Source organism: Falco naumanni, chromosome 4 (assembly GCF_017639655.2).
Source record: "Falco naumanni isolate bFalNau1 chromosome 4, bFalNau1.pat, whole genome shotgun sequence".
In the NCBI taxonomy this organism is placed as follows: Eukaryota; Metazoa; Chordata; class Aves; order Falconiformes; family Falconidae; genus Falco; species Falco naumanni.
The window spans coordinates 53,394,384-53,419,946 of NC_054057.1; the positions used below are offsets into that span (position 1 = coordinate 53,394,384).

The window sequence follows — 25,563 nt, forward strand, 5'->3', positions numbered from 1 at the left end:
ATGACAGTACCTAATGTGTCATAGACAGACTTAGTCCGACACACAGGAATTGCTGAATCACTTTCTACTTCCCTCCTCTTTAAGTATCAGAAGCCATAAATTAAGGCATCTTATGCATTAGGCAAACTAGACAAAATATTTACTGGAATTTAATTCGTAATTCTTACAATTCCATAAAAACACTTCAAAAGCAAAATCCTCGCAAAAGAGAGTTTTGTGGAAACTGATGAAAGGCCATTTTATCTCCTTAAGTAACAATGGATACTACTTCTACCCAGAGGTCAGAGATTCTCAGTAGTACGGCGGTGCACAGCAACACAAATAAATAGTCAGCAGCTTAGCCTGGGAAAGCTACTGCTCTCAGGAGAAGCCGCCATTCTCTTCTAACAGTATTTCTTCAATCTCACCAATACACAAAGCACATCTTAAGTGTTAAAACAAAAAACATCACTAGCAACACACCACCATCTAATCCTGGTTCTACGGATGGTCCTACTAAATATCTAACAGTCCTTGCTACCAACTCCTGGTTTTGGTCAATGTGGTCTAGACAGAGTCAGGACAGGTTCTAGCTTCATCAACTGCCTCAACCAACAGCTCTACTACCACGCTGTACCACAGCTGGCAGGCTGAGAGACAAGGGACTTCCCAAGCCTTTACCAACATGAAACAAGACGGCTTCAGCAAAGGAACCTGCATTCTGTCTAATCACAAGCCACCTCACTCATACATGGGTATTCAAAACATCTCTGCACAAAAAAAGCTCTAGGAAGGAAAAAGGGTGCAAGTGATTAGACTGAGAGAAATGGCAGGGCTGCTTAACTGCAGGATCAAGTCAGTGCATACAGATAAGAGATACCAGCCATCCCTTTGGAAAAAGGCAGGGAATTAGAGGAAGCACTATTAAGGAAAATGGCTAGGAAAAATGAGACTTGGTTGTCTTACATTTAGTATTGAGGCAAAAGTTGCAAAAATAACTGAAGCATGTGGCAGGACTAAATACCAGAAGTGGAAACTAGATGTGATCTGTGATCTTTATAGTATTCAGAGTCCAAGCAGCTTTTAATTCTTTAAAATCCTGTCAAAACAGACAAGATTGGCCCCCCTTTCACTCAATTTTTTTTTTTGTGTGGTCAAAGAAACAGTCATAGATCCAGCTTTGTCACTGGCTGATCAAAAATTAATCAACTATCTTGACTAGTGTTAAACAGCTAATTGCAATGCTCACTTTTTTTCTTCTATAGCTGGAAGGAAAACTTACAACGTCTATGGCAATATGAAAAAATAGTAACAAAGACTACATGTAAAGAACCTGCTTTACCTTGCTAAAACCTCAGTATCTGAAAGTTAAGGACACAGCAAATCTGCTTCTGCGTACAATGGAAGAGGGGTTACACATGCATTTAATGAAGCTAATTGCTCTTGCTTACCATGAGACTTATCTGAAACAAATCATTTATGGTTTTCTGAAATAGAGCATTACGATAAAAACTATTTCATTGTGAATGCTACTGTGGGCACTGATAGCTATTTGTTATGAAGAGCTGTACACAGTGGTGACTTGCATTGTTTTGTTTCACCACATAATAAAAGAAGTTGTGCATGACTGCTTTATTCAATTATTCATGAATAACAAACCTGTCATACCTCTTGCAGGCCACTGGGATTCCTGCAGACATACTTATATACAAATATTTTCATCCCAACAGAACCCATTTCTTTCAGCTTCCTGTATTTTCTTCTGTATTTAAGTTACCATGTCTGAGGAATTAGCAATCCTCCAGGTCAGGTTGTTGTCAGCCCTATGTAGTCAAAGCAGCCCTTTACGTTACTATTTTGAAAGACCACACAGTCATTATGCAGTTCACAATTTTCAGTGTATTTAAGTTTTATGAGCTGCAGAAAAACATTTATAAAAAGTAGTTAAGATTTTAGCATTTCAACTTCCCCCCCCGTTTCTATGGAGTAAAACCTAGCCTCCAAGGCCTTGTTCAGTCCCTGTTCACTTCGTTACAGATTACAGAAGTTCTGCAAGTTTCCCTAATTAATGCTCCAAATAATTTGAGAAGCATTCTTCCAAAAAAACGTACCTCCAATGTAGCACATCTTTAAACCACATCACATCCTTCTTTCCTCCTCTGCACAAACCCGAGGACAGACTTTACACTGGTAACACAACCTTACTATGCCCCCTCATCTTGGTTTCTTTAGAGCCCTAACAAATTAACTTGTCTTTTCATTAAGACAGAAGAAATTTGCTTGAGATACTTTCTAACCAAAGCCCCAGATCTTAAATATGCACACTGCCATCAAGACCAGCATTGTGAGTCCTCTACAACATCAGTGCTCAGGGGACACGCTGCAAATAATAGACCCCTTATCAAAAGATAAGGAAATCTCATTTAGATGCAGAAGTGACATGGTAACATTTTAAACCCAGCCTCTAACAGAAAACATCCCTCTCCAATATACTGTTTAAATCAGTTCCACAACACACTTCCCAAGAAAATAAAAACAATCTTCCCTTGAGTAAGGAAACCACACCAACACCAGCACTGGAAAAACTGGATCAGGTGGCTTAAACTACCAAATAAGCAAAACGTAACTCTTAACCGAACCTTGAAAACAGCCAGCCAAATCCTCTTCTCTGACCAGTTATCAGAGCTACCAACCTTAAGCAAAGGGAGCTCAGTTGAGTCTTTCAGACGTGAGTTATGACTTCAAAGAAAGGAGTATTATTTCAAAGTGGTTTCAGTGATAGCTGCCTGGCAGTAAAGCATCACAGGAAATATTAACTCCTGAATAACTGCTAATAACTTACAGGTCTGAAAATATAAAATATGGACTATTAGGTCTGCTAAACCTGCTGCTTCCCTCATCAGCTCCAGCCCATTTTTTATTTTGGGATTACACAGAATGAAACACACAAAACCAAACCATGACAACACACACACATGAGATGAGCCTTGGAAACTTACCCCTCCTGACAACTTAATCACCCTGACTTTGCTGCCGACATGGGGCCCATCTCCACTACCACTGTTTGTCCGCTGCATGACAGTCCTTTTCACGCCAGGTTTCAGTTCCTGGGGCCTTGCTTGTACCGAAGCCACTCGAGCGGTCTGTGTCATGGGCAGCGATGCTGCAGCAGGTTTTGTCTGCAATACTTTCTGCGGAGCCTGAGGCTGACTCGGAGGGACTGTTCTAGTCTGCCTCAGCTGCTTCACTGGCTTCATCTGCTGTCCTTGATACTGCACGTTTGCCCCAACCTGTGGGAAATCTGTGGGTTTGGGTTGGAAATTTGGAACTACTGTATCTTGCTTTTTAACAAGGAGTCTGTTTTTCACATTTTGCCTGGTTTGTAAGCCGGAGTGGGGTATGTAAGGGCTGCCATTGGCAGGAAAGTCAGAGGAGTCATCCTCCTGCTGCATGTAGGACTGTTGCGTAGAAGGTTGCTGCTGCTGCTGCTGCGCAAGTCTTTCGAGCAGTTCTCTCTTTCTAGCACCAGCCTGCTGCTGCCGTCTCAGCTCCTTTTGTTTCAGAATTTCTTCTCTTAGGCGCTTCTGCTCTTCTATCTTCAAACGATACAATCTAGTTTCTTCATCTTCATCTGGATACTACAAAGGAAAACACAAATGAATTTATAGAATTCTCAACAACAACCCAGCTTGGTCAAAACAACACTAAATTGTTGTTTCAGATGTTGTGAAGCTATAACTCTCTGAAGAGCTTTTTAAATTATCCCTGATACCAAACTAAGGCTATTAGTGGAGCAGATCTGCTGGTAAGGTTTATTTGCTATTCATTACAGACAAACAGCTCCTATCTGGTTTAGGACTTAGATATACTACTTCCTAGACAGAAAAGCTTTAATACCAGTTGTGAAATCTGATCGGAATACTAAAAAATAAAAAAGTAATTTTACAAATTGGAACTCATTTAGAAGTTTCTAAAACCAATTAAACTATTAATATAATTCAAGATATCAAAATATGTTTCAAATGGAAGGTAACAATATGGAGGCAACCCACTGTCACACAGGTTTTATCTTGCTCTTTTCTGACAAAGTAACAAAAGGTAGGGTGGTAAATGACCTGAAAGGCCCTGATTAGAACTATTGATTTTTCTCACAGAATTTTCAGCCTGATCTCAAACTCATTTGTCACACAATAATTGGTTATAATGAACAGCACAAGTCAATCTCTCTGACCTTGAACTCATGCACTCTCTTCAGAATCAAAATGTTGTCAAATGCAGTGTTGGAATATTAATGGTATATAGAGAATGCCTTTAATATTCCAGCCCTGGGCCCTTCTGAAAGTATTACACACCATCAAATAACCTTTCTAAAGATTCTTCAACTTTGGCAGAATGGGTTCTTATGAAAAGCTGTGTAAAAATAGACAAGAGTCACGGAAATGCAGATTCTCATCATCCTGGAGAAGAAATCAAATTGTTCTTGCAATACATTCAGATGTGTTTTCTGAAATTACAAAGCATAACTTTTCACTATATTATTTTTCTCTTTTCAACCATTTCAAATATTAAGTTAGCGACCTGTAGAGACTGTTTACAAATGGTAACGAGCACAACATTCTACTCAAAATATATTAATCACCCCTAACAAAAGCAGGCTGTCAAAGTAACAATACTTTGCATGTTGGTAAATTACATCATAAAGAATGGTAAAATAGTTCTCAAAAACTGGGAATACATGATGCACAGTTACTTACCTTGCAGCAGCTGGGAGCAAACTCTTGCAAACACAAATGCCATTTTTTGCACATACACAAACCAGATGTGCAACATTTTTGTTGTTGGTTTTATGGTTGCTTTTTTTTTTTTTAAATTCAAGTATTTCTATTCCTGCTACACCTCAGAATCCTCCCCAACCCAAGGCAAAAAAAAAAAAAGCATAGAACAGATACAACCATAAAGTTGGTTCACAGATAAAAGCCCAGTAGATTCGTATCTGTACTCATAGAATTCAGATGCACAAATTCTGAAAGCTTGTTTCCTTCTGATTCAACTGTTTCTTCTGTGAGCATGTACTGATAGGGCTATTCCCACAGTTACTAAAAAAAACTTGCGTGTCTCACAGTAGAAGCCCAGCCTAAATGATGGCTAAAATAAGACTTCAACAAAACTGGATTTTTAAAAATTGTATTCATTTATTTTGATGGGCTACAGTTCAGGGATAAGGTCCAACACTGTCCTTTTTATGAAAAAGCTTCATATACCAAAAGGTTCTGATCTTCCTCTATACTTTTCAGACTAAAATGGTGGTAACTGATGACTAATCACTGCAACAATTAAGATTACAGGTCTTTCTCAATAGATGGTAACATCAACGTACTTCCACAGGAGGAAATTCAAATATTTCACATTATATTGAAAACTGGAGATGCTGGATTGTAGTAAAAACAAAAAAAAAAAAGAAGAATGCAACCCTTATGAAACACAGTAAAAGGATAAGACCCTTCAATATAATTTTCATAGGATGAGAAAACAAAGATAAATCCAGACAGGAGAAGGATGTGCTGTTATGCAGATCCCGATGCAATGATCAAGTCAATACTTCAGAAATCAGCAGTGATCCTATAAAGTCAATCCCTTTTCTTAAAGGGTAAGCTTTGAAATAAAAGGCCAACAGCTCTGAGATTATGACAACTGCAGCTCAGTCTGTTAATGGGCTATAGGTAGACCTAAATCCTTCACCTTCATAAACAAGTTGCTACTACTACTATGTTCTCCATAAAACACCTCTGCAGCTACAGGAAGACCAAACAATATAAAGGCCCTGTGATGATTAACAAAATATTTGCATTAGGAGTCAGGTTTAACTGAAATTAGTTGTGCAATGACCCAACAGTACAGATACAGAATGGCAGCAAACTCCTTACTAGGATGAAAACAGGGGCAGTTACATTCTCTGCTGCTCAGCTTTAAGAGCACTTGATATGTACACCATACTGTAGAGTGTGTGTGAGGGGGTGTCTATAAAATATATATATATATGACCTACAGTATATAAAAATGATCCATACTATGTAATAAGGAGCTTCATCATGCACAACAGACAAGACCATACATCAGGTCAAGATGGAGACAGCACACAATGCCTACTGCTAATGATTTCCATCCCATTAGTTTAATCAGCCCAGTACAGGTTTCTCCAACAACTGCTAAAAAAAAAAAAAAAAGCACGCATTTTGCCCAAAAAAGCAACTGGGAGAAAGCAGACATCCTTCGAAGTTGTCATAAAGTTTACAGCTTGTGTTTGGAAGTTTGCTGCCAAAAGCAGTATTATCTGTAGGTGAAAAAGCAGAAAAACTAAAGAGCAGCCTTTTTCTTAGATAAACTATTGCTTCACACTTTTTTCTGTAGAAAATTCTGTAACATGAAGACATGGTATATTGTATAAGGCTCTTCCTTTCACAGGATGCTAGAGTACAACAGGCCAGAGACGTAAACCAGTTCCTATGGTTTTGTAGAGGTGGGGTCTTTTTTGTTGGGTTTTGGAAATTTTGGGTTTGTTCTGGTTTGGGTTTTTTTCTTTTTTTTTTAAAGTGAAGATTCTCATCCATCTTTGAACAGTTCTTGAACACAAGGTATTTCACTACGTTTTGAAAGGAAGACTAAGCCTTCTTAGCTACAGGTTCCTCTTTAGCCTTAAGGTCCAAAGCAGCTTTGCTGTGAAGTACCAAAAGAAAATGTTACAGGCTGCTTTTCTGAGTCTAGCTGAAGAGCAACAGTCAGAGAAGCAGCAGTTCGACATCACTCCCCAGAACTTAGAACGGCACTGCTAAGACTGCAAAGACATGCTCTAAAATGGGATTAAACTTTCTACTGAAATTTAAGTCCTAGTATCAGTAGCTTGCTTTTCGTACAGTGAATTAAAAAAACCCAAACCACCACAAACAACCCACACATTTTCGCATGTGCAGGCTTTATTACTAGTTAACAGAACTAAATGCAGAGTCCTAAGAACCAGATACTGTAAGTGTTCTGGTTTGCTAACAAAGAACAAAAAAAGAATCATGCAACCAGGCTCACTCATGTCCCTCACTAGAACGGGTGCAAGGACAGACCAGTAAAAATGGTTTGATCTGTGACATAAACACAAAGATAAATCTGCTGTACAGATATTTTTTTTTTCAGTTGTAACATTAGAAAAAGACAGGCTAGAATAGTTTGTCCAAAAATTGATGATGAGTCTTCACAAAAGGTAAGGCCAGATCCAAACTCCATCATTTGGCTGCTTGCATTGAAAACCACAAAATATCTTAAATGAAGGCAGTTACATACACATCACACATTTCACACTGCTGGGAACATCAGTTCCTGAACCCTGGGAAAGTGTGAGTTACCGTACAATATACGGGTGCTGTGCATCTTGAATAGGAAGAGAATTACAAACAAGGTTACAAGTTACTCTGAGAAGCACACTGCCCTCTTGTGATCTTCCAACCAGAAAAAGACTGTGATAAAAACAATCTTCTAAGCACAAGGCAGGAGGAATCATTATAAAAATCTGGAAATCAAGCCTATTTAATCTGGAGAAAGCTCAGATTTAGATACATACAATTTTTCAGGTAATTTGGTCTAATAATTTTATACAGCAACTATTTTCCATATTGAGACCCATGTTAAAAAAGGACTGCAACAAAATCCAACAACCCAACTTCAGTATTTACTGGATTTGGGAGAATGGAATGTGAAGGTTTTCTTTCAGTGTATCAGGGACATTAACTGCAATATAGGTAGTAATATCAGTACACCTATGACTATGCAGTGCTCTACTATTTTTTCTCCTGTTCTGACCTCCAACACATACTTCTTCTGAAGAGATTTACATCACCTTTCTACATTCTCCTCCTTCTTTAAACTCAAAAATGCTTAATATTACCTTAATTCCTCTTATCCTAAACTGACCTAACAAGCAGAATTACACCCACATTCATCACCCAAACGTTCCAATCGTATTGACAAAATGATTTTTCAGATTGAGGATACCCAAGTTCAAAACTTGGAGAGTAACAGCTATCCCAAACAAACAACAACATTTAAAGTCAGTATTTTGCAGCCTCACAGGAATGGGAACACAAGCATACCATTAGTCAAGTAGAACTAGTTTTTAATCTTCTAGTCACTCAGGTTGCAAACCTATCAAATATCTATTTTGAAGGTGAGCAAAGCCTTTAATAGCCAATATTGCCATTTTTTGAGGGGCTTCCTGAATGATAGGGCATTTATAAATATGGCTGCTGACTCTTCAGTAAGAAGGATGCAAAGGAAAGTCTCCGTAATTTTCCAGTTGAAGACACTTGCAAAATAACCTGCCCAATTCAGTTATGAGCAATACAGCTAGAAAAGATGACAGAACTTAACTCTTTCTCATCTTCACAGAAAGCAAAAGAACAGGATGAAGTTAGCCAATTACAAGAAAAACACACAAAAATAACATTACAAAGCATTACAATCTGGCTAAGGTGAGAAATGTAATCTGCATCACAACAATGATTAAATGCTTGGGCATGAATATTGCTAGTGCAGCAATACTCTTTGTAGAGGTGACAATAAATGGTGCCAGTGAACAAGACTACTGCAGTGGCACAGCAGAAAAGGGACAACTGCTACAATACTGTTTGCAGCACAAGGCTCTACTTCAAGTCTGCTTTGGAAGGAGAAAGGTTCTGTCACACACACCTTTATACACTTTTGTAGTAATTGCCAAGTGTCTCTACAAAGGCTTTACTATTAGTTAATAACAGGAAACAGTATGAGACACCATTTTTTGTTTATCCTGTTTTGCAAAAACTTACATAAAACAGTTATCAAACTGTTTTCAAAGACAGCTTTGACAAAGAAATAGAGAAAGCTGTATTTGTAAAACACCAAGGATTCACACACGTAAGATTAGTTAAGTCTTCTAATTACAGGCTTGTTAGGGTAAGTCTAATAACTTAAAATGTTATTCTTGAGAGAATAAGATGATTGTGGGGGGTTGGGGGGGAGGTTGAGTTGGTTTCTTTTGGGGGGGGGGGGGGGGCGCGCCGGGGGGGTGTTTGTTTGTTTTTTAAAAAAAAATCATTTGATTAAGAGGAGTGGAAAAAAACTACTTATTCTTCTTTCTTAACACTTCCAGAGATATTCTGGAACTAATGCCTTAATTTTCATATGACTACACTATGGAAGAATTTTAAGATGTTTTGGATGAAGAAGCCTGTAGCTGAGTTGCTTCAAAACTTACCTTACTAACGACCTGAAAGACAGGATTCTCTAAAAGGCATTGCATTTTCTGTGACTTAGATTATTCCAAGAGACTGAATTGAAGGGAAGGGGATTACTTAAGTCATTTTTTCAAAGAAGATCAAAATTAAAAGCTGAAATAAGGGATTTTTATTTTTTTTTAGTATTTCAATTGAAAAGCAAGTGCACAGGAGGTCAAACCACTGCCAGCTATGGGTTTCTTTTGTGCCTCATTTGTGAAAATTAGTTATGACCACCCCCTAATTCAAGAATAAGATGAAAAGCTCCTCATGAGCAGCTTAAAGGGAAGACAGTATTATCATAATTAAAGCTTCCAACAGTTGTTGAAGAAAACCTGGTCCATGAGACAAGATTCACGGTTAAATACAAAGATTTACAGCTCTGCTCGGAATAACCTGACAGAATAACTCAGAAATTATACAGGCTGCATTTAGCCATCATGTTCCTCTAGTACCTCCTGATGTTCAGGATTAACAGCAAGCAGCATCAGTGCAATCCTACCCACCCTCTCAAATGAACAGTGCTCATGGACAGTCTTCTCCAGCTTCCAGGAGAATCTATGGAGGATAACAGTCATCCGTTCACATTGCCCAATCCAATGGAGCCCCAAACTGGCATCTCATTTTTTGATTGTGAAGGGTACTAGCAGAGCAAACAGCATCATTTTCTCCAAAATGGAAAAAACTTAAAGAGCATCTCCTATTTTCCCTCATGCCAAAAGGGTTCGTAAGAGATTTTCTTCTTCAAGAGCAAGAAGCTCTATGAACTATGATCTGCAACCTCCTGCATGAGTGCTCAAGACCATAGAGGAAACTGAACAGCCTAAAGGAAAACATCATGAGGAAGACAGCGCTCCAAATAGACTTATTGTTTGGGGTTTTGTGGGGGTTTTTTTTGAGCCATAGGAAATGGAAATGGAAGAGAAGAGGCTTTCTGACTTAGAAGGATGTGATTACCTGAAAAAACCAAAAGGGATCATTATCCTGTAAGATAAAAATGGACACAACCAGTATTCCAGAGGTTTGTACCACTGATGACCTTTACTCAACCTCTGCTTTTTCACAGTACAAATGACTCCTCCTCCTGCAAAACAGAGTCACCACAGCCTTGTCACCCTTCCAGACGTCTTTTTATTTTGACAATGGAAACTGGTTTTGCTATCACATTAAAGAGAAAGTGCAACTCAGAAAGGAGGCCTCTAGACGCACTAAAAATATTGGGTGAATAATACATTAAGTGTGCTTACAGTTCACAAGTCAGACTAGAAGTTTTTTGAACAGGTGGGAGTTTGTTGTGGTTTGTTTTTGTTCCATCATTCAAAATAAAAGCCTTACCTCTGGTTCAGATTTTACTTCTGATTTTGCTTGGCCCACTGGTGTGATTGCTTTAGCTTTCATCTCAGGCCTTCCCTGTGAGTTTCCAACACCAGCTACAGACTTGTTGGCTGACATCGTGCTGGCAATGGGTTTGACCTGAGCAGCTGGGGTTGAGGTTCGCCTGTTGTTGCTCATTTCCAGAGCATGTGATGGTGCTATCGGCAACTCACGCAAGTTGCTATTTCTTGGAGCAGTTGACTGTAGCTGCTGATTTGGACGCTTGACAATATTTTGTGATGGCGTACTCTGAAAAGCAGAAAGCAAAAAAAAACCTGCAGACTTCCACTACAAACCAAAGTGTTTCCTGTTTCATATTTTCATTACTTAGTTACATTTGGGAAAAAAACAGCTTTTCAAAGAGGCACGGTATTTTCAGTGTGAGAAGAAATAAGAACGTTTTAACAATGGTTTCATATTTTTTAAATTAAAAGCAAAACTGAGTCTCACTTGCTTAAGATATTTCTTAGAAATTGGCTTCACTGTGTGATTTACTTTCCTAATCAAAGCAATTATTCAGAACTACAGTTATATTGTTTTGAGCACTGCTACAGACTGTTGTGCTACCCCAATGAGCAACAGAACATGCTGCACGTCAGCAAGCACACAAGACATGAGTGGTACTATCTGAATCAGAATTCTTATTAGCATTATGCTTATTATTAGCAGTGGTACAAGAAAGGCCTTCAAATTGAAAGGCCGTGTCAGAAAACTGGGCTCCCACACCATCCCGGGCTACCAGCAGTTTTAAAGTCTTATTAAGCCAACCTATCGTCTAATCTTTATCGCTAGTTCTTGAGCAACTGCATCATCTCTTACTGGATCCAGATCACGAAAAACACTGAAGACTGGAGGAAAAAATCCAAAAGGGAAAGATACACATGCTATTTGTGGATGTAGGTTATAAAATTATCAAGGAAGAAAAGGAGCAAGAAATGGTGAAAGAAAGGGACAGAGCAGGAAGGGAATAAATGGGACTGAAAAACTGCACTAGTGAGTTTTGAAACCTGTGCTTACATGCCTGTTACCGATGCAGAACTAAGCAAGGCAGCACTGATGTATGTAGTACTTACATGCCTTGGCTTCATTGGACCCTGTCGCGGCTGACACTGCATCCTGTTGTTATTTGGCTGCTGCTGCGTGGCCTGCATATGAGGCCTGAACTGTGGCTGGTTCATGGGCATCAAGGGCTGCGGTGGCCCTTGGAGATGATGATGGTGTTGCTGCTGTTGCTGCTGGTGATGGTGTTGCTGCTGCTGCTGGTGATGGTGCTGCTGAGGCTGAGGTTGTGGCTGAGGCTGTAATGGAGGATGCAAGGGACCCTTTGCATGAAGAAAAAGGTTATTTGCTTTTAGTTTCAAGGTAATAAACTCCTGAAAAGTAGCTCCAGCCTCCCAAGTCCTCAAAACATTCATAAGCAGGTATGGATTGGGCTAAACCAATCCGTATAACAGAAGCTGTGCAAGGCAATTCTACACTTAAACCCTCTTAAGTGAACAGCTGAAGTGGAAAAAGACAAATGCAAGTGTTCCTGCACTCTGCACCCTTTTCTAATTACTTTTAAAATGTTTTTTTTGCCTGTTTGGGTTGTTTTACCTCCCCAGCATCACCAGACTTCAGGGTTTTCCCACGTTCAAAGCACAGACACCACAAACAGATCCTGCACAAAGCCCAGCGAACATGCAGGGTCCTCCACCTCACTCCACACACCTCCAGAAGATTTACCCACTTCAAGCAGCGATTCAGCCTCCTCCCTGCCGGCGGGCTGCGTAGCCGAGCGGCAGAGGGCGCTGCCGCGCCGCCGGGGCCGCCCTCCCTGCGCTGCGGGGTAAAGCACCTGGAGCAGCCGGGCCGCGCTGCAGGCTGGCTGTCAGAGCTGCCTTAGCGCTGGCAACTGGCGACAAAATGAATCCCTTTCCGGGCACGGCAATACAAAGCGTTACGGGTCCGCCTGCCTCCTAGCTGTAATCTCAAGTAACTCACTCCTATAAACCTACGAGGCAGCCCTGGGCCACTTCACACATTCTTTGCTGGCCCCCAGCTGCTGCAGTCCCGTACCTGCATGCTGGGCTGCGTGTGCGCGGCGAGGAAGGGCTGTCCTGGAGCCTGCAGGAACTGCTGCCGTGGAGGGATGAAGGGCCGCGGGTTTGCTGAACCTGGCTGGTTGAAGTGGAGAATCCCCACAGGACCTTGAGGCTGCATGTTTGGCCGCACCGGCCGCTCTCTGGGAAACACGGGCTGCTGTCCCTGCTGGTTAAACGCTGGCCCGGGCTGGCTGAAGGGCATCGGATTTTGGGTAGGGACAGGATGCGCGCTATTAAGAAGCGGGGGAGGTGGTGGTGGCGGGGGGCTTCGCTGCTCAAACAAGTGATGACTTGGAAACCTTGGATCTGTGGGAATCAGGTAAGTGATTAAATGACAACCTTCCTGGGACACAAACACATTTTCAAAACACAAAGCTCTGCTTTGATTTGGAAAAGTAACCTGAAATTTGTAGAAAGCAAAATTGCATGGGATGCTTTAATTTTAAGAGCTAACCCTCAAGGCTATGTTTCTCTGGCTTCCGCCACTTGTGTATAAAAGGAATTGATGCCTGAAAGACCAGCACAACTGGTACTTTCCTGGAATTAGCAATGCCTTTTAGAAGTTCTACTTTAGTGAAGTCAGTGAAGGATTCCAGGGATTATAGTTCAAGAACTCATAAAACATTGATACCATTTGCTGACCAGATACTTAAAACCAGACTTTAAAAAAAAAATTTTTACGTATTTTGTGTAGCATGTTTACAACACATACGCTATCTATGTACATATTACATATATAGGGTATATACACACATCTATATATATGCATTTAGTATCTATTCTGTTTGCTATGCTGTATCATTTTAGCTAACCTTAACGGATTTCCTACAGTACACACACAATCTAGGTGGTTTAAAGAGCTGCTAGTGGAAATCAAAGCATATGGAGAGTTACTAGTTATCTAAAATGTAACAAACTATAACTTTATTGCAACAATCACTTCAGTTTTATTGTGTATCTGTATAAATATCCAGATTGATGGTAGTTACAGATGGAGACATCCAATTACATCAAAAAAGTACAAATATACCAGACCACCAGAAATTTTGCCATGTACAGTCTGGCTACATCAAACAGGGTCTTCCAGCCTTCAGGTTCTTCCAAACACTCCACGTTATATGATACACACTTACACTGCATAGCCACTTTACAAGAAGTGGGGTTTTTTTAAGTTAATAGCAATGAAAATTCTTACCTGCTATGAAGAAAGGATCCCTTTCCTGAGGAGGCGGAGGAGGGAGTGGTGGTGGCGGGGGTGGTGGCCCTCTCCACTGGTCCTGGATTGGCAGCCTTGGGGCTTGGGAGAAGTTGGTAGGAACGGGTCCAGGTGTATGCTGCTGAAAGTCTGGAGGGCCCTATTTAGTAAGGCAGAAATAAGATTAAGACTACCATTCAGGAATTTATTTACTGTCTGCTGTAAATTTTTTCCCCTCTTAAAAGTACAGTTGCTTTATAAATTACCTCCTAGGATCTGCACAAATTGGCAACCCTTACTGAGTCATTCTTTCACAATGGAAGATATATTAAACCCTAGTACAGTATCTTGAAATGAATTCACAATGTTTTAATAATCACTAGCACCACAGGAATGCCATTTCTTCTCAAGCTTATTGAAATCCATGCAATTATTGACCTTCCTTCCCATTAATCCAAAAAATCTGAATGTCTACTTCAGAAGACACTTCTGACATTTATCTTCTTAAACCATGCTATTATTCATCATGAATTTAGTACAATGTAAGCTACAGAAGTGAAGCAGCTCTACTTAAAAAAAAAAAAAAAAAGGAGGGGGTAGCGTTGGGGTGGGGAGAACAATTTATGGCATTCAGAAAATTAAAGAAAACATCTTTCAAAAAGCAGTGGCAGGAGAGTAACACTTCTATCTATTCACAGCTTAGCATCCAAACCATTTTAAGAAAGAATGCAAAATTATCTTTCCTGCAGTTAGTTGTTGGGTTTTTTTTTTTTAATGTAAAGCCTACAGAGAGAGCATGTATCAGAGAAAGCAGGATGTTCATCCAAAAGCAGAACTTTGCAGAAGACAGGCTTAATTGAGTAATTCACACTATCAATTTTTCTTTTATATCAAAAGTTAACAGAATATGTTGGCAACCTCTGATAAACAGAAGCTCTGTTTCACATAAATTCATTATATTCACAAGCATTTCTTTATGTTTCCTTATGTGATCAAAAAAAAAAATCAAGTAACGAAAGTGATCTGTGAGCATCCTGAAGTTTTCCTCTTTATATGGATTCTGAAATCAGTGATGACATCTGTTCTGTGTATCATCTACATTTGATGCTCACCTTAAAGCTTAAAACTTGCCATTGCTGAAGACAAGCTTTCCAAAACAGATTTCAGGCCAAACATGCTCTGCTAGACTGAAGTATGGTCATCAGCAAAGGACCAAACCACAAAGTTGCAGTGGCTTGTCATTTCTCTTTTGAGCTGCTCTCTCCAAGAACAGTACACACAGTCTCACTCTATCCTATTAGTACTGCAAAAATTCTAGCATTTTAGGAAAAGAATTTCTCACACAGCAAAAATGGGTATTTGCCTTGGAAACAGAAGTCTACTCACTACTGAAGCAGCACAAGACAAAGCTCCTTCACACCCTTCTACCAGCACGATACAACTGGGATTGTCAAGGCCCAAACAAGGAGATGAGAAGCACTGAGGATCACAGGCATCATCGAATCTGTGGCCTTCTTGCAAACCAAAACAAGGACATGCAAGATACTAAAACCTCTTATTTTAAAGCCAGGCTCTGATTACTTATTTTAAGTCATTTTACAGCCATCAACTGCTAAATACTTTACCATTCCTAGAGATTAAAGGGTCTATATCCCATTGCCAGTGCTTCTAGTCAGTCAGTCTGTGGGTAATTCATTTAGTGGAAATACACTACTACACTCAAGCATGATAGTCCTCATAACATACATACTGTTTGTAGGAGGAACTACTATGCTTCTGCAAGTGAACAGTTACCAACACAAAATATTCTTGCCACCTCCAAATAAACTAACACCAAGTAACAGGTGACAGGCCAAAAGGAAATGGTCTCAAGCTGCACCAGGGGAGGTATAGTTTGGATATAAGGAAAAACTTCACTGAACGGATTGTCAAGCATTGAAACAGGCTGCCCAGGGAAGTGTTGGAGTTGCCATCCCAGGAGGTATTTAAAAAGACCTGTAGATGTGTGTCACTTTAACCCCAGCCAGCAACTAAGTACTGCAGCCACTTGCTCACTCCAGCCCCCCACCATGAGAAGGGGAGGAAAATCATGAAAAGGTAAAATCCACTGGCTGAGATAAGAAACATTTAATAATTAATAACAACAACAACAACTGTAATGAAGCGCAGAGGGAGGAATAAAACCCAAGGGAACAAAAACCAAACCAAGTGATGTACAATACAATTGCTCACCACTCGCTGACCGATGCCCAGCCTGCCCTTGAGCAGTGATCAGCAGCCCCCAGCCATCTCCCCCCCAGTTTATACACTGAGCATGACACACTGTGGTGTGGAATATCCCTTCGGCTAGTTCGGGTCAGGTGTCCTAGCTCTGCTCCCTCCTGGCTTCTTGTGCCCCTGCTCACTGGGTATGGGAAACTTTACAAGTCCTTGATTTATAATAAGCACTACTGAGCAACAATTAAACCATCAGTGTGCTATCAACGTTATTCTCACACCAAATCTGAAACACGGCACTGTACCAGCTACAAGGAAGAAAATTAATTCTATTCCAGCCAAAACCAGGACAACGTGGCAGTTAAGGACATGGTTTAGTGGTGGACTTGGCCGTGCTAAATTAAATAGTTGGACTCAGTGATCTTAAAAGGTTCTTTCCAACCTAAGTGAGTGATTCTATGAATTTCACAGGCTGTCTGCAAACAGCCACAGCTGGAGGAAGAGGGAGCTATTTGGGATGGAGAAAGTGACATTTATTTATCCCATCAAAATCCATTCAGTTTTGGCTGAACAAGGCTATTCAACTGCATTGCCCTTCCCTTTTGTTGAGCTGGACAGCGCTGGCTGCCTGCCAGAAGAGCAACTGAACATAAACCTTGAGCATCCTGACCCTTCGCTCCCAAAACACACCTCTACCATCACCGCATTTAGGAGCTGCCAGAGGTACTTTCAAACTAAGGTTAAATGCATTCCCTCCGTTTGGAAGCCTCGGTGAGAAAAGCCTATTTCTCCAAGCAGTGCTCCTACAGCCATCCTAGGGAACACCACCTCGGGGGCGGCGCCCAGCAAACCAACTGATATTTAGCTATTTAGTTATTAGTTTATCACCAGGTAATGCATATGGTCATTGCAACAGAGGCAGGGGAGAAACCAGTTCATCAGGGCAGTTTCACAGAAGGTGGTTTTTATCTTGTATCTTATTTACAGCACGTAGTCACATGAGCGCACTGGGGAGAGAATGCAGTCTTGACAGACAATCTTCTTCCTATTTTCAAAGAGCTTGACTGGGAAGCTCTGGAATTCTCCCTGTATTTTTCTCTAGACACAATACATGCCTACATATATACCTTAGTTATTTCTCAAATAGCCAGCAAAAACCAAATTATGTGGAAACTTACTGAAACCTGGCCTAATAAAGCATAAGTATCACAGATTTGCCACCCAGGCTGAAGAACTGGCAACAGTAATGATCTAGCTGGGCTTGTTTCCAAGCACCAAATGGCACTGCAGTGACCACAGTCTCATCTATTTGCTTCTTTCAAAGTCAATATATTCTGCCCTGGTTGAGGTAACAGATCCTCACCAGTCTCTCCCCTCATTCCCAAGCTTCAGGTTTAGTTGCTGGGCTACAAAATACAGGCATCTCCACTTCTATGACCAAATTTGTAACCTAGTCTCAAGCACCTTCCCCAATATTAATTCTTTGTCCATTTAGACTTACTGTTCTCCTGGTCCTGCTTACTTTTCAGATCCATTGATTCTCTCATTCCCATCATGTCTTTCACTCTGCCCGCTGGCTCCTAATCCCAGTGTGGATCCAGCTTCCCAGCTCCCTAACTCCAAGCTGGTGGTCCACCCAGGCAGACCCTGCATTTCTTGCCTGTACACTCAGTCCTCACAATTTCCCCTCTTTTTCCTGCCAGGGAAGGAGAAGTAAATGAGAGTACAGGCTGAAAGAGATCATCTGCTCTTATTTAAAATAAATACTTCTTCATATCAGCTTTCCCTCTCCTGCCAATCCATACCCTCGTTATTATACCCAGATCTACCTCATCTCAAAGCAGCCCTGAATCGCAAATGCATGGAAAGTCCTGCTGAATTTCACACAGCTCTTATGAACAGAAACATCCTCAGTACAGCCAAATGCAATTTTACTCCTTGAAAAACTGAGCAATGCTAAAACATTTCTAAATAATTCCCTCGGGCATAATAATATTTTTCCACCGTTTCAATCCTGGAATGAAAGCATTTGGAAAATTTCAACAAAAATTATTCAAAATGAGGTAGTCAACCAGCACATCTTGGTTCAAGCCACGGATATGTGGTAGGATTATACATGTTGAAAACAGCTTTATGTTTCCCATCATAAGGAAGCTTTAACCCCTTACAACATAAGCTTTAGTTAGATTTTAGAACTGAGTAATACATAGTTATTTTAGAATTAAGAAAGGTCACACTTTTAAAAAATAAGGTTAGTTTATTTACAAAAAAATTACACAAACCAATAACCAGCAAAATATTTTACTGTTAAAGATATAAGCAATACTGATTTCAAGCTCCCGTCAGTAGCAAAGGTGTCCATCCAGCTTAATTTAAGAAGCAAATATTTACTGTCCTCTAAATACTTTCACTAATTTTAAGAATAAACTAACAGTTACCCAACTGTTATCCATAAGCTGGTATCCAAAATGCCCACCAAGATACATTGAGAAAATATTTTTTTGCTCTAGTTTTATTAGTACTACATTTCACGCAATTATATTCCACAACACTAGTTTGGGTCAAAGTAACTCCAAAACAGTCCAACAAAATCAGAGCAAGAAAGAAGTATTTGAAGTTTGGAATTCTTCCTATCAGCCTCTCTTTTTTCCATCCCTCACAGTTAAGAAATTCTGGGGTTTTCCCACTTACTTTTTAAGTAAGATTCCAGTTAAACTTTAAGGCTGGTAAGTTTTTAAAGATAAAAATATTTCCCAATCCTGAAGCCAACCCTTCTCCTCCATTTTGCATTTAAAAGTAACATGAAGATATATTTGTTGCAGGGTACAGAAAGTGAGTTGTCCCTCACTGTCAGGATTCATTAGTGCTGAAAACAACCACCTTTCTGCCAGAGCACTCACTCCACACACAGGGCTGGGTTTTTTGAAGCCTAAAACTTCCGAAAATGGCAAAACTACAGAAGTACGGCTGATGTAAATCACACCACAGTAAAGCTGCATGCTATACAGACAACTGCGTATCACTAAGAAATGCCTACTTATTTGATCATTGAACAGATTTTAACTTTATGTACATGACATTTTGAAGAACTACTAAAATATGACTGATCACATTTCTTGGCTGATAACCAAAGGCCAATCATGCAAAATTAATTGCAAAGACTTTTGTTATTTGCTGAAAAATGAATTACCAATATTTGCTTCTAAAAAAGAAGAAATTAATTTGATTCTCTTCCTTCTAACATCTGTGAAAAAGACTGACCTCTACTTCTTTCCTAAACCAGTTTTGCTTCTACTATCCCCAAAGTGTGAAATAAAATTCTGCCCTAAATTACAGAAACATGCATAGGGAGAAGCTTGTATTTCCAGTTTTTATATTGCTGAGATGCTGAAAAAGCATCTCTTCTGAAAAGCTGAAAAGGTTTTTTTCTGAAAAAGTTTTCGGGACATTTCAAACAGGAATTTGATTGTGTGATTAATTTCACACACTACATGTGAAAAACTCTAAGGTTCAACCAGAGCTACTACATCCAGACACAAATGAGTTTTTTTTTAAAGAATATATGTGAACTATAGTGGGTATGTTTCTAAGTTATGAGGTGCCTGTTCTTTTGAAATACCTTTTTTTTTTTTCCAATTTAACAGGAATACACTAATACTACAACTTCAACTTTTACTTATATCAAATTCTAATTGTCCTAAAAAGTACAGAGTAATGTAACAGTTCTCCATTACTTAACAGGTTTTGAGGGTGGGTTTTGGTTTGTTTGGGATTTTTTTGCTTAACAGTAGTTCAACTGTAATCCTAGGAGAGGATTATTTTACTATTAGCGTTAAAATCTATGTTCACCAAGTATTTGCTGCTAATAACCCCCAAGTGCCCTGTGGTATTTTGTAGAAAAGATCACGCAGAGCTATTTAGCTTCAAAAATTAATGAAGAGCAGGTGCAAAAGCCAGTTTTTATAATGGTCAATTTTTGATAAAATAAGCATACTGTAACATAGATGCATAATAAATCTTTATATGCACAGTAGTTACTCCCATTTTTCATGGTTTTGCTATCCGGACAGTTTCAAATTACAACCAACTATTCACTACACACATCAAATAAGACTCCCTACAAAAAAATAATTTTAACTATTACTTCACCATTATTAAACCTTTTAAGAATCTTCCCTACTTAATAAATCTCACAATCTTCGAAATACCCATTTTCAAGTTAACAGGTTTCAACCTAACAAAAGAAAGAATTAAAAATTCTTATGATCTGCCAAGGTTGCAAGGTTCTACATTTCAGTTCAACATGGGGCCAACCGACGCTGCGAGGGAAAGCACAGAATATTTATGTCCCTTTCCAGCGAGATCCCACAAGCCTGGTTTACATTCATACAGAAATAGTTACAAAGACTGAGTTATCAGATGTCCATGTGTGAAAGACCCAGCAGAGCACATGTACGGCACTTTTTGGAGTCCCCTTCTCATCGTTATTGAATTATATAGTATCACTATTGTTGATTTAGTATCAGCAATAGTGATTATTTAGTATCATTATCAGATTGACTACTTACAAGTGCACTAAATTGCAAGAAAATACTCCTAAAAATTGAAGTTTTAGCTAGATTTAAAACCAGTTCCACAAAGAGCATGAAATCAGGAAAAGCAGGAGACCTAAACCAGACGTAACCATCATGGCACAGTCTGGCCTTGAAGTTCTTAACCTACAGACACATACCCCTTCACAAAACTGCGACCACTTCGGCACTGTGGTTCCTTCGAACCCACCACCCGCAGCCCTCGCGTTAACAAGTATTTCAAAGACCTGAGAGAGAAACTGGTTTGGAAAGCTGGAAGGCTCTTGAACAGCCTCCCAGTAACGCTATATGGGCTGCAAGGGGACAGCTCTGGCTATTCTGCTTCTCACCTGTGGAAACCAGAACACGTCAATGCATAAACACTGAAAGCACAGTACTGAACATCAAGATTTTTCTTAAATTATCAACGAAAGTAACTTTTGCACTGTGCTTTTTCCTGTTTTTAAGAAGTGTGTTGCACTCTGTCATTTAATTTATCCTCCTGTAATTTTACTTTGAAAATTCTTACATACCGTTTCTTTTTGAATACGGGAAGGGAGGTCTAGAAGGAAATCACATTGGAAATAGAGTTCTGTGTGAATTGCCAAAGAGACCACAATCACAGACATTTTAGAAATACTTCAAAGGACAAGATAATGGCACAGTGAAGTGCTACTGAACAGGTATTTTATTTTCTTAAATCTTTAATTTTGTGAAGTTTACTCTGACAAAGAAAAAAAGATGCACCCAGTCTTCCTCCCACACACACTGTAACTTAGAGCACCTCAGATTGACATTTTCATACAATTCTGCATGCCTGCAGGTTGTACAATTTTCCCTTTTACTAACTTCCATTATTCAGTATACCTAAGGCATAACTTACACCTTATCAATCACGGGGGGGGGGGGTGGGGGTGGGGGGGGGGGGGGGTGGGGGGAGAGAGAAGAAAAAAAAGTGATGCAAACTTGTGTCTACAATTCATTAAGAGTTTTGAATAGCTCATTGAACATGACTTTCACACACTCAGGCAATCCCACCTTCTGAGAGAACACAAGATAAGGTTTCTTTAATCCTTTCAAAGAACTGCACTATTTTGCCTTCCTTTTATCCCTTTAAATATCCTTCCCAGTTAAGAAATTAACATTCTCTCTCATACAATTCTTACACAAATTGTACTTTTACTTTTCTGCATCTCTTGTTAATTACATGATGTTATCTGCAATAATCTATTCATGAAGCACAGATAACTTTGGTTACCAATAAAAGGGAAAACTTAGCATAAATTGCTTAGCACAAAGTTAATCTTATAAAGCAAGGAATAAAGAGGATCTAACAGCTATTATATGACTTATCAGCTTCTCTAAAAGGGTCACTCTACTTTTTTTCATGAGACTAATTAAATACCTTAACAATGTCATTGAAACTTCATGAATCTTTCAATAAAATACACCCTGCCTCTACAACATGTTTTCATTTATTAATCTCACTTAAAATGCAAAGAGCTAGGAGAACCCCATTGACAGTTAAGCGGGGCCACTCAGTTAATTCTTCTTATATGGTTTAAATGCAAAGAATAATGACCACTATAACCTATGACAATTAAAACTATAGCCATCTGTCACAAGATGTTAATCCTCTTACTTCAATGGCTACTAGACTTTCTGAAAAGCTTTCCTAAAATGACTACCTTCCAGTGCAAGAAACCAGCTTTTCATCCTCTTGTGTAGGAAGCCCTGCTTCATTTATCTCTGATAGGGTTCAAAAATTTTCAAGTAGAAATATATATATCCCACAAACCATGGTTCTTCATATTCAGGTTGCATATACTATTCTCATTTATTGTGCACAGCATACAGAAAGGAAATGATTCACTTGACATTTTATTATAAAACTTGTTTTGGTATTTCCTTAAATACAGTATACATGATTTGGTAGTGTCTCTGTGAGGTTTATGACAAACATATAATGCCACAAAGGTGAACTAAAAACTAGCAAGCACCACGATTTTCCCAATGGATTTATTGGGAATTATTTATAAGACAACCTTATATAAAAATTCATGCCTGAGATACACTTCAATCAAGGACAAAAATTAAGAGTTCAGAGTGATTATAAAACTCAAGATAACAATCACAGGCTACCCATACATGAATCTCTTCAAAGCTTCTGGAATGTATTTTCTGAGGGGAAAATACAAAGGAGATGGCAAGCGCTGGTTCAAGTATGTGGACTGCACAGATCCTGGTATTACAGGCAGATTGAGTCTAAGAAAGAATGGGTTGATTATTTTCCTCAACTGAGCTGAAAGTAATTTTTAATACTAAAATGCACTACATAACTTGGACAAGCTTCTCTTTGATACGACACAAAGATAAGGAAGTGTGTTGGGAGGTTTAGGCACAAGTCCAGGTCATCTATCAGAAATCACCAGTGCCCGATCTCACTGTTTAAGGTCCCAAAACAGAAATCAGCCATTATCCAAAACCAGTACAAGCAAGGAGAGAAAGGCATGGAATCCCTTGTTATTTAAGCCAACTTATGATCACGTAGTTAAATTAAGGACACAAGCAATACAGAAGGATACTCTCAGCATACTAAAACAATTCCAGACAGTTCAGGAAACTAAAGCTAAAAATTAGATTGTGTATTAAAAATATCCCTTTTCGGCGAGTTTCACAGCACCCCCGGAAATACATCAAGCAGGGGTATATTCATGTTGCAAATGGAGACCAAAAATGCTCCCAACTTCACTACAACAAAGGGCAACAAAGTAGAATGGCCCACAAGCAACCAGTTCTACCACAGAAGGACTGCACTGCAGATGGGTTCCTTGAACCCCCGTTTGCTCTACCTCTGAAGCATGTATGTTAGAAAAGAAAATCCACAGAAGTGGTCCCACTCACGAACAATGCTCAGAAAATGCTCCTAAATGAAATGCAGGCATAGGAAAGGTATTAACTCAATCCCAACTCTAGCTTTAACAGTGCTGACGTGCAGAAAAACCGTGCTCCCATCCATCTGTTTTATGTGGATGAAGCAAGAGTGTTTCCAGCAAACAGAGAAATGCCATAATAAGAAAGTGTGACAGACAAGCTGTAGTAGCCTGCATGCCTGAAGGAAGAGTAAACCCAAATCACTCAGATTAGAGCAAACTTAAGTAATTTATTAAACAGGTGTTTTAAACTAATTAATCTGGAAGATTCAGTTCCACTTTAGTTTGTAATCCTCTTCAGGGGTGTGGTACAGAAGACCCTGTGACCATTTTTGCTTGGTGCCCTCAAACTTTTTGAGATTAAAGTACAATACAAATACAAATCAGAAAAACATTTAGAATTATGAACTCTCCCTTGAAAGATGAGAATTTCATGATCATTTTATTTAAAGACAATTAAATCCTTCTGCATATTTTTTGTGCTGAAAGCTAAGTTTTAAGGATGTGTAAAAAATTAGGGATCTGCAAGTTCTGGACCTCCTCTACTTTCACAACTAATGAGATAACACATCTAACAAAATTCATACCTTCTTCTTGGGCTTACCAGAGACTACTCCATGGAAATATTATAGCATTTGTTGACCTAATGTACCTTGGTTACCTGCACATCATTGACAATTAGAAACAAGTATGAGGTCAGAACTGGATCATGAATAACAAATTCAGGATTTCTACATTACAGCCCAAGCTTGAAGGTGCAGTTATAGTTCATTTTAAAACAATCCAAGAACCTCAAAAATAAGTACAAGTGACATGGGAATGGATGCCTCTCCCTTCAATAAAAAATGCTACAAAAAAAAAAAAAGTTAAGCAGCAGACAGCTCTATAGAAGACAAATACTAGAATTGCTGCTAACCTGGACTTTCATCTGTAATAGATAATGACATTTTAGACCTGGCTATTTAGTAGTTACGTTACCTGACTCCTGACTTTTAATTCTGTACGGAAATCTCATTTTTGAGATGTTTTATACATCTCTGACCTTGCAAAGGTATTGATTACAAGAACTTTACATACCCAGAGCTTCCAGCATGCCTGCATGTATTACTTGCGTGTTGTATATGAAAGCCTGAACACTTCATTCCTTTTTGGGTATCCTACAGTCAACCCATAATACCCTTTAAAATTACCACATTTTATTTTAAACAGTAGTATGACTTCCTATTTTATAGTGAATTAAGTTTTTTTCCCTTTAACATCCTAAAGAATTAGCACGAACTGAAGGTGCAGAAGATGAATAAATACCGCTTTATGGATTTTGGGGTTTTTTTTATTGTGATGACACAAATGTACTGAATTATCTTTTAAAAGGACATTTTCTCAGCTCAGTGAAAATAGCTTAAGAGTACTATGCTATCATCTAGGACTCTATAGTATTATATTAAATGTATTTTATTTTTCCATTCAGTGTTTAAGCTCTTACTGCATTGTAGTAGGAAGTCAATTGTACATTTTAATTGGATTTCTTTACAAGCCTTGACTTCTGCAAAGTATCTCTTTAACAGTGCCTAATTAATGGCTACATAGCTATATGCTTAATATTTTTTCCTCTTTACCTTGGTAAAAAATTGTGCGTTGCTTCAAATTTCATTCATAAAAATATACCAAAACCAACGTACATACCTATATATAAAAATATATCTACATAAAAACTTTTTTACTGTGAGAGTGACTGAGCACTGGCACAGGTTGCCCTGAGAGTTTGTGGAGTCTCAACCTTAGGAGATATTCAAAAGCCATCTGGACATAGTCCTGGGCAACTGGCTCTAGGCGGTTGTGCTTGAGCAGGGGGGTGGACAAGATGACCTCCAGAGGTCCCTGCCACTGCAACCATTCTGCTGTTCTGTATTTAAGAAG

The 25,563-nt window shown here is 39.2% G+C and overlaps 1 protein-coding gene across 5 annotated transcripts in view; it reads right to left on the bottom strand.

Annotated features, from left to right (window-relative positions):
- RBM33 (RNA binding motif protein 33) overlaps window positions 1-25,563 on the bottom strand; it is a 105,795-nt gene that overhangs the window by 31,535 nt on the left and 48,697 nt on the right. For all 5 annotated transcript variants that reach the window (XM_040592350.1, XM_040592351.1, XM_040592349.1 and 2 more), the window contains exons 11-15: window positions 13,926-14,085; window positions 12,705-13,036; window positions 11,720-11,968; window positions 10,608-10,895; window positions 2,979-3,617 (exon numbers count right to left, since the gene is read on the bottom strand). In XM_040592350.1, the coding sequence (XP_040448284.1) occupies window positions 2,979-3,617; window positions 10,608-10,895; window positions 11,720-11,968; window positions 12,705-13,036; window positions 13,926-14,085 (1,668 nt within the window). The remainder of the gene's footprint in view (window positions 1-2,978; window positions 3,618-10,607; window positions 10,896-11,719; window positions 11,969-12,704; window positions 13,037-13,925; window positions 14,086-25,563) is intronic.